Source organism: Saccostrea echinata, unplaced genomic scaffold (assembly GCF_033153115.1).
Source record: "Saccostrea echinata isolate AGI-Se365-2 ecotype Australia unplaced genomic scaffold, CSIRO_AGI_Sech_v1 ptg000025l, whole genome shotgun sequence".
Lineage (NCBI taxonomy): Eukaryota > Metazoa > Mollusca > Bivalvia > Ostreida > Ostreidae > Saccostrea > Saccostrea echinata.
Genome location: NW_026889774.1, coordinates 12,739,880 through 12,750,149, shown reverse-complemented (window position 1 = coordinate 12,750,149; position 10,270 = coordinate 12,739,880). Strand labels below are relative to the sequence as shown.

Sequence of the window (10,270 nt, the reverse complement as noted above, 5' to 3'; positions counted from 1 at the left end):
GATTGGCATCTCTTAACACAAGTCTTTATCCATAAACATTTTCTACAGTGAATTTGCTTTCCAGTTTTTGTGCTAGCTCAACTTTATTTAGCTTCCGAAGCCCCTTGATAAGCTGAACAATGTCGCCATGTCTGTTAAAAGAGCGCCACTTTTCCAGAGAACGAAGTGCCGATTCTTCAGGAGTTCTGTCCTGGCGGGCTGAAATGGTGTCGATAACTTCCACATCCTTCTGTCGTCTGTCGGGGTCACGTGGGGGCTGGAATGGCAGACGATCGTAGAGCTTCTTCCAATCTCGTCCAATATGAAAGGCAACATATCGACAGGCGTCGTCCATTTGAACTAGAAATAAACGACATTTTAGCACACAGATTCAAAAAGAGTAGTCTGAAATAATTTATTGAAGCAAATCGATTGCAGAAAACGTTTGAACAGCGATTAAAATTATGTTAACAAGTCAATTCCGCCGAGAGATTGATTTTATAAAAGTATTCAAAAAGATATGTTCACGAGATCACAGTGTCAAAAGATGAATCTTTTTCAGTTCCATATTGTCAATGGAATCAATGAATATCAATTTTGAAATGTCAGTCATTATCGAGAAAATCAGCACGTATTTGACTGCTGGATGTAAAGCTATGGGTGATAGCCCCCCTCTACTCTGTTGACCCCCCGGTGGAATCTTATGATGATAGATATGACTGAGATATCATCTTAAGTTGCTATTCATTTTTGTACTTTTAAAAGACTGCTGTTGAAAAAAGGGTTATAAAAGGACAGAGGTAGATTTGTATTCATTCATAATGCATAACTTTACAAAATCTTAACGTGAATCAATGGATAAAAGACCAGAAGTCTGATTTTGCACTGTCATTACATGATTAATGGATGACGACACCATTGTTAGTTTAAGCTTTTATTCTCTTGACATACATGTATGCCGAGTCTGATTAAACTAGCAACTGTGAAATATCTCTAATAACTTCGTTATTTCTTTGAAACCGATTAGAAAATCAAAACTTCAATGCTTGAATTTTCTTTGATTTTAACTTTAAGCGAATATTTGTTAGTTTGCCGTAATCGATAATAATTCATGGTAGAAATTCAACAGCACACAAATTAAAGACCATCAAAAGACAATTGAGTAGCGAAATTGTTAAAAACTAGCATTATATATAAACGAAAGCTCAATGATAAGTGCTAGTTAATTCCATTTACATAAAAGCAGAGAATGACCTAGTACCTAACTGTGCATGCACCACAGGTGATGGCGACTTCTCTACAAAGATAATAGATAGCAAAATAAAAGGCAAGAAGCATTCCGGTGCTAATATATCATAGGCTTTCTCTTAGATGTTCGTTATTGGAAACTAATTTTTGTTTTCACCATTATTTTGCATATCAGATATATATGGAAGCATTCTAGCACAAGGCGAGTAAAAGAACTGATAATTAAGGGGTAGCAAGGAATAGCAGAGCATTTTTACTGAGTGAAACACATTAAAGTTAAATAATTTCCTGTAAATATTTATATAAATTAAATGCCTTCAGTGTCTCTCTTGGTCATTTCATGCGGCGGTTCGTATAGTTGAAGTATCTTTGTTGTCCGGAGGACTTTACCCCCCGGTGACTGATACTGAACGCGGCTGAAATTTTCATTTGTTAGTGTTTCTATCCATATTTTATAGGAAAACAAATTGCTTACACTTGATTGGGGCTGTTTACATGGCCCGAATTGGACCGTGCTGTGTATTGACAATGTCATTAGCACAGCTTAAGGACTAGTGCCTTAGTGTTTTGCAGGGCATGTGACAAAAGTTAAATTGGATCGATATGTCATTTTGAGTGCACTTGAGTATGAAAGATTGTCCCTTTCTACATGTTTTTTTTTTTTTTAAAGAGCAGTCACTTTAAGCAAGTAGTCCGAAGTTTTATTCCTAGACGAGTCGGAGGACATGCGTCTTTTGCCGATATGCCATTTTTTTTTCTGAATGGGAATATTGAATAATTTTTGTTTAGAATGTACAAAATAAATAGCATGTGTATGGGTAGTGAACGTGAGGACAAAGTCTTTAGCAAATATGTCATTTCTTCGTAAAATAAACAGAGAAGTTTTGACTTGTCGAATTCAGTTTGCAAGTCGGATCTAAATTAAATATTAAAAATTAGATCTCCGTTTCTGCTGAAGGTCGAGGGCCCCTATATAAAGCTTGGTGGTTTTTATTGAAACATTTAAAGGTATACTTTAATAATACAGGTCACTATGTTAAACCATTCATCATCCATTTAATCGGATCAGAATTCTCCTTAAAATAATCATAAGCAAAAATACGCCACTAGCTGGTCCAGAATTTAGGTACAAGAACCAGTTCCCGCTGAATTTTTCTTTTAAAAAATCTTTTTGATGGAAGAATTTACTTCCAAGAATGCTTCAAACCTTTTTCTAAAACAGCCACTTACAATTCAAAATAAAGCTCTTCTAAATGTTTAAATAATAAATATAAACTGTCGGCAAAGTTAGGAGAATCTGTATCATGCAGATGAACTCTGATATAAAATAATCTTAACTGAAGTAACTAATTAATATTATACAAAGAAACTTCTATCAATCAAGAGAGGATACCAAAAGGTTTATAGTAGTTTACCTTTCTGTCTTCTAGCTTAAATAATTTGGATAAATAATATTATTGTATTTTTATTTCGTTTATTATTTTTTATTTATTTATTTATCATTATATATTCTTAAAAGAATTTTTGCTTCTTTAAAGACATCTATGTCATTGCTAAAAAAAATATCCAACTTCTTTACAACGTAATAGTTGTGTTTCTTCTAGAACAAATATCACATGAAAGGATAAAACAAGTAAAATAAAATGTAGATGTAGCTCTATCAAGAAATTAAGAAATCTATGACATTTTTTTTATTCTCGTGTAAATAACTACCTTTTGTGGTAATTTCCTGTTTTTTGGTGTTAATCCTTCTCAGTGTATCGGGAGATAATTTCAGTTCTCTCACTCTTTTTAGAATTTCTTGTTTTTCATCAATGCTATTCAGACGGTCTAAGATAGATTTCATTTCTATCTCAGTACCCAGAATTCCCTGTTTTATCTCTTCCTGTTCGTGTCGTTTGGTTACAATTTCCACCTTAAGTTCGTAAGTTCTATCTGAAACTTTTTTGAGTTCCCTGTCTAATCGCCCATGTTGTCTTTCCATCACACTTTTCCGCTCCTCCAGACGATCTAGATCCGCCTCCGCTTTTTCCAAGGACCGCCGTAATTCCTGGCGATCCCTCGGAGCCATTGGTGTCTTGTCCGCCACAGCTTCTTTCAAATCATTGATTTCTATATTTTTGTTTTCAATTTGTTTTTCCAGTCTCTCAAGTTTTAGGTTCACAGTCTCTAGGCTGTTTTTAAGTTTGTGTTTTTCTTTCTTATGGTATGCATGGTCTCTCATCACTGAATAATTAAGTTTCTGTTTCTTATCTAAGTTTTTCGATGCAACTTGTTTGTCCTCTTCCAACTTCCGGATGTTTTCGACTAGACTTTCCTTGTATGAGTTATTGAAAAAGATCTCTTGTAGCAAACGATCTGGGTAGGACGCATCGTCTGCGATCCATTTCTTTATGGCATGAGCGATTTCAATATTCAGAACACATATTTCTTCCATTAAAGCTGCGTGAATGTTGCCTTTGGATATAAAGTCATAAAATGGTGACTTCATTTCACCGTATTTTAATATATTGTTATTCAAAGAAGCAATTTTTTGGTCAATATCTTTTTTGCTTGCAACTATCCATTCCTCGTATTCGGTTATAGGTCGAATTTCTACTTCGTCGTAGGTTTCTTCTATAAAACTCCGACAATATTTGTACAGATGGTCTCTTGCACATTCCACAAGATTTTCTCGAATATTTGGAATCAATCGTTCGAAAGTCCTCGCTCTTTCACAAATAAACACTAAATTTTTGTAATCTTGTTTCTTTCTAATACCTTCCTCCACTTGTTTTATTTTATGTTTTTCCCAGAATTCTTTGGATGTAGAGAACTGAGCAGCGGTCATTTTCCAGCTTATTAGAAGCTCGTCCAAGCAAGCTGCACAGCTCTCGTAATTCACTTCTACTGCATTCAAGTATTTTTTGGCAAATTTTCGAATTTCAAGACAAACATCATTCACAACATCAATCATAATTTTGTACTCGGCCTCTCTTGTCGGAGGCGGACGATTGTTTCGTTTCTTGTTCCGAGAAAGTGTCGGCATTTTTTCTTGGAGTTAATCATTTACCATTCATTGAACATTGTAAATCGAACGATGATAGGATCATCCGCGATAATTCCAGGAATCTTCCTCATTAAGTTCCAACATCGCCTCTATCCTGTCTCACCCTGCCTCCTATAAATAGAATAAGTCAGTGCCTTAACAACGCGACATTATTTCCCTGGATCATTCTTTAAACGTGACACTATTTTCCGTATCCTTCTTAATATTCCATGCAATCAGTTTTATTAGTGTGACGACAACACATTAATACTTAACATTGACACTGCAAGGATGTTCCGCTCTTCCGGGTAATAGTTATTGATTTACGGGAAATAAAAATCAGAGAAACAGATACGTTTGACAGTTCTTTAATACCAAGCGAGTCAAAAATATTTGAATCATTATACGATTTAGAAGCAAGCCCAAGTAATTAATAAAAAATAAGGATAAAAAAACGGAGTATGCCTAAAATCAATTTGAATGACAAGAAATATGAATGTTTTATAGTTCCATGTATTCCCAATTTACTACCAAATTAATGAAAACTCTGCTGAAATCACGATTTCTTTTTTCGTCAAAACCTGATGTCACACCGTGTCTTGTCACACTTTGGCTGAAGAATTCCAGCCGACACAACTGACCTATGTTACTCAGTACTAATTCGTACCGGATCGAAAGACCGACACCTTACAATTCACACTGGATCGAAAGATCGACGTCTTGATAAGCTACCATAAGTGGGACAATTCCTGCGTCAACGTCTGACTCTCGGCGTCAGCTACGACAAACCAATAGTAAAGCTACAGCAGTTAAACAAAAAGCAGCACTAATTAAAATCTGAAACTTACATCTTACATGATGTCCGATCATTAGAGATTTTAATACGGAGTAAAAATATGTTTTGTATCTTTTAAAACTACGCGAAGATGTTTAAATGTACCTTGAACATGATGTCGATATATTGATGTAATGGAAAGAAATTATTAATGTTTTCGCATTCAATATTCATTGTTGAGAATTTTTAAGTCTGTAACAATTAAGGCATTGATTTTGATGTGGGAGAATGACCGGGATTGGAGAAAGAAAAAACTAATTCATTTGTTTCAGTTATTAAAATTGCCAGGAAAAGATATTTTCCTCGTAAATTCAATGATTATATTGGAATTTGATTTTTACTGTGAAATTTTAAAACATAGTCAAACCGAAATGTAACAATGTTTTTTTTTAAAATTATTTAGTAATGGAATAATAAAAGCTCTTACCTGAATTGTTGTTTTAAAAAAAATCACTTTAAATGTTTAGAGTTCTTGCAAGATGCTACCCTTGTGGCGTTTACTGCGCTACTGATTATTTTAATATTGAAATCATTCGCGCATTAAATTATCGTGAACATTTAAAGGACAAGGGTTGCTACTAAATTACATTAATGCCGAGCTTTCCAGGTTTTTTTTATTCACGTCGGAGAGTTTACCTATTCAAACTTGCTTGTATGGGATTTTACTTATATATATTTATATATCGACCTTGAAAATTTAAGGAATCGATATTGACAAATTGAAACTCTCGGCGAACAATATTGAGAAAAACGAAGTATATGCAGGTGTTAGGGACTTAAATACTCTCAGAGTAAATTGATGAAAAGGGAAAAACGTGTCATTATTACATAAGTATTGTGTGTACGAAGTCGAGGAATATGCATTGCACTCTGGTCCAACTTTTTAAAGGTTTGAATAGATTGAAGTATAGTGAAAATTAAGGCGTGTCAGTCTGCGCTATTCCGTCAACAGTTGAAGTGGTGGTGCTGTGATATAGAGGAATATTTCGCCGACCCTTATAACCTTTCTTAACCCATGTAAACTACAGAAACAACAAACCGGTATTTGGTTCATTTAAACATGAAAAACGCATTTAGATTAACATTTGAAAAAGTATAGTATAAGTATATACATGTAAGTAATGGTCAAAACATCTAAATTAAATAAACAAGTGAATTATGAGGTAAAAAAATTATCCTTGGTCCCAATATTAAGACAATCATATGAAGCCAATCGCAGTGAAGATCAAAATTAGTAGGACAATAAAATATGACAGAATATTATATATTTTTAACATGTATGAAAAACATAATTTCCTTATATCTGTACGCGTATGTGAAAATCATTTTCTTTAATTCAAGTCCACCTGTGTAATGAAAAGTGGCAGAATTTTCTAAAATTAAATAAACTGATCTGTTATTTGGGTTATCTGCGTGAAACATCGCAGACTCGTAGAACGGAATGGGGGGGGGGCACTTTTTCTTCTGAGTATAGTCTATTGCTAAAGATTTAATATGTAAATTTTCATGTAGATTCTTGTTGCCCCCCCCCCCCCTCCCTTCCCACACTTTTTGTTGATGTCGAACACTGGAAAATTCCAGTATATTTGATTTAAAAAAAATGTACCAAAAAGTTAGAGGAAAGTTCAACCCCCACTCCCCCTCCCCACAACGAAATAGGATTTTAGAGACAGTTTACGTCTTCTTTTTTTTTTGTTTGCTTGTTAGATTTTGTTGGGAGGTTACCCCCCTTTAAAACCGTTGCTACGGTTGCCCCGATCAACCCATCAACTCCATCTCTTTATCTTTGATTTCCTTTTCTCAGTATGAACATAGAAGTTGACCAGACAACAAGTGTAACGATTGCTGTTAATCCCTGAACAAGAGCTGCACTTGACAGAGACGTCACTCGGTGCGCAGCGAGTGAGGAAAAGAAAAGAAGTAATCGAAAAAATATTGGCGTCATTAGAAAACGGATAATTTGAACAGTTGATGAGCAAATGGATGGAATTGCAATTTCAACAATGCCTAAGCATGGAGGTAATTATAGAAAGTAACAGGTACAAAACGGCTGGGATTGATCGATGCTCATACAAATCACTGGTCCCAATTGATCTTTCAATGGCTACTTAGTAAGGGATTAACTTCAAATCGCTCTCCGTGTTTATCGTCCCTAGTTCTTTAACTCCGAGTAGGAAAATTAGCGGACAAAGAACTATGGACTATATTTTAGAAAGTCTTTTAAAGCATGTACAACATTTTCTAAGTGTCTTATTAACAGACCCACTTTTTGGACCACGTGGGGTTAATTTGAGATCTTTCAGTGGAAATGTATAGAGGCAGCGATATGTTAAACATTTTTGAAAAAAGTAGTATTTTTATCTTAAGGGTTGAGCACGTACTTTAATTCAGAATATATTCTCAGTTATTCTAATATATTATTTTAATAGCATGTTTTTGCACAATTTGTCAAATATATCTATTTACTTTAAGAATGCTTCAGACGATTTGAAGTGAGGCGCTATATCATGTGCTATATTATTTACGTTTGAGGTGCAAAATGTCTTTCCTGGCAATTGATTTGAGTGAAATTATTTAACTACATGTAGGTTATTGAACTTCACTGCAATACGCTTTGTCAAATAGGACGGTTAAGGAATTAAATAATTAGTATACATGTTACATAAATCAGGGTTTCAAATATACTGTGGATCAACTCTAGATTTTTTTTTAATTTTGGAAGAAGGAAACCGTTCAATTCCCATTGAAAATCCATGCAATGATCTTTTAAACGATAATCCACATTCATGATTAAAAAGTCTAGATTCCCACACAATGGATTTAGTTTCCTGGCAATATCTGTAGATTATTTCATGAATTCCTCAGTGTTTTGTACTGGATATTTGACAAACTGTGATACGGTAATTCCACACTTAACTACATTTAGCTGGTATGGAAGAATATAAATGGAATTAGAAATTCATTCCGTCAAAGTTCTATGTTTTAGCTGAATCAACAACAGCCCGTAAAAGTGGCCGATTTCTAAGGAGTTACAGCTATTAATAAGATCTTTAACAAGGAAAATATTGCTACTGCACAGGTATTAACTCACTTAATGCGTTAAATGGTGCAGATATTTTCCTTTTATACAGAGTGTATAAGGAAAGTATCGTTTTTCATTGATACGATTGTTTTTAGTATAATTCTATTACGGTTGGCAAAAAAGCAAAAATACCGTCTTGGAGTTTTGTTTGCTTAATTGGAAACTCTAATAATTATATCTAATCCTACAAAATGAATACCGTGTGCAAAATAGAAAGATTTTCAGACTATATTAGTTACAAGGCATTTGCCAAATAATTGATGTACACAATTTAAACTCTTAGACTTTACTTTTTCCTTACCTAGTAATTTCTGTTCCTCCAATATCGATCCTGTAATTTATTGGTTGCCAAAATGGTTTTATGAAAATCTGCTACAACAATCCGCAATCCACAAAATACAGAAAAGAATTTCGGATGCTGTTAAACCGAAAAACTTGTTGTCATTCGTCCAGTACCTTTCACCTCTCTTAGGGGGAGATTTGGTTGTGACCACACCGCAGTTCCAATGTTTAATTGCATGGCGAGTTGCGGTATCGAATTCTGGCATAAACCTTTAAAAGTGATATCGGTTTATATTATTCAATACAGGAAGATAAACGTCAAGCTAAGGGATTTGTCCATGTTTGGTTGGAGATATATCTTCAGATATGTACGTTCGTAGAATCACGAAAATGATTTAGAAGGTGAAAGTCCGGATTGTGGCTGACAAATTTTGCTTTATTGGAAATTCTGTGTTTAATTTGTCATTGCGTAAAGTTGGGCGGTTATCTTAATTGGGGCTTAACTGCGAGGTCATTTTATTCCAATGTTTTATTGTCTGATTTTAAAAACATTCAGTTTTGGAAAAGTATTCGAACTTTTGACTATAATTTTCTTTTTGAAAGATTTTTTTTGAATTGTGTGTATATATACTCAAATCTTCAAATCGATGCATAGACGTTTTCACGCAAAGAAGAATATGCCCCAAAACTGAAATGGTCATCATCATTATAAGTATCTTTTACTATAAATACAACATTAATTTTGAAAAAAAAAATATAATAATAATTAATAAATAAATATAAATTAATTAATTAATTAATTTAAAAAAAAATAAGACATTTTATGCATATTAAAATTGATTTGAAAAATAATTTTTTTAAAGGAAAGAGTAAAATCCATACCCAAACCATTATCTGAAGCTGACACCCGGAGAGCTTGTTCATTAATTGATATAGATTGTTTTAATTCATTATCATTGTATACATGTAAATATAGCACAAGGTCTTTCTTGTCACTATAAACAGAAGCAGAGGGAGTTCGAGGTAAATGTGTCGTGATTATTAGCTGAGTCTAATAATCATCGTATTCACTGTCCAAATGTTTCTATGTTCATTCAAACATAAATATGAAGAATAGTAACAGGAAATAGTTTATATTAAAGTTTTACTCTAAGAGGTCCTCGGAGTGCCAAACTCTGAACAAGAATAAAGTTGTTGGGAAATATTAAAGCTGAACACGATTTGTAAAAGGAAAAGAATTTATCGCTGTCCGCCATATTTCTCTTCAATCATCATTATTTATAAGGCCTCTGTATCCGTTCATGTTTTACTTGTGTGGACGTATCTTACATTGCTACTGTACATGTAAAATACCCGGTCGAAACAAAAATAACTACTTGCGTGCACGACAGGAGAAAAGGAAACCAAATAATGATGATAGGTCAGTGCAGTTCAGATACAAAACACAAATACACGTTTTAATGCAATAAAATGTAAACAAGGGCAATGTAAGCTAGTGTCGTCCATTCCATGCAGGTAAACAGAAATCAATCAGGTGAAACAACTGCATATGGTATACCCCAGTGCTGAAATTGGAGATAGGAAAACTAATATGTAGTATGGCTTTTTACGAGTCGTGTTCAGCCTTAATAGTAACTTCGCAATGTTTGGATCGGCAGACTTATAAAGAATGTGTTGGATCTTCAAAGCGATGGGACACTTGGTCATTTGGTTTCTTCAAATCTGAATAATAATGAATATGGGATCACAAAGCTGTGCGGCTGTCAACCATTCAGAATACGTGGTCACTAGAAGAGACAAACACTTAACAAGAACT

General features: G+C 34.0%; 1 protein-coding gene across 2 annotated transcripts; it reads right to left on the bottom strand.

The window, feature by feature from the left end:
* Positions 1-25: 25 nt before the first annotated feature.
* Positions 26-4,367, bottom strand: LOC133192031 (myosin-9-like). Of its 2 annotated transcripts, XM_061327866.1 has the most exons (3): positions 2,941-4,367; positions 2,643-2,657; positions 26-339 (listed from the first exon to the last, which is right to left on the bottom strand). In XM_061327866.1, exons 1-3 carry the CDS (start codon positions 4,253-4,255, stop codon positions 26-28), a joined length of 1,644 nt encoding a protein of 547 aa, XP_061183850.1. In that variant the 5' UTR covers positions 4,256-4,367. The 2 variants fall into 2 exon arrangements, with proteins under 2 accessions (XP_061183850.1, XP_061183851.1); XM_061327867.1 differs by lacking the exon at positions 2,643-2,657.
* Between the last annotated feature and the right edge of the window lie 5,903 nt (positions 4,368-10,270).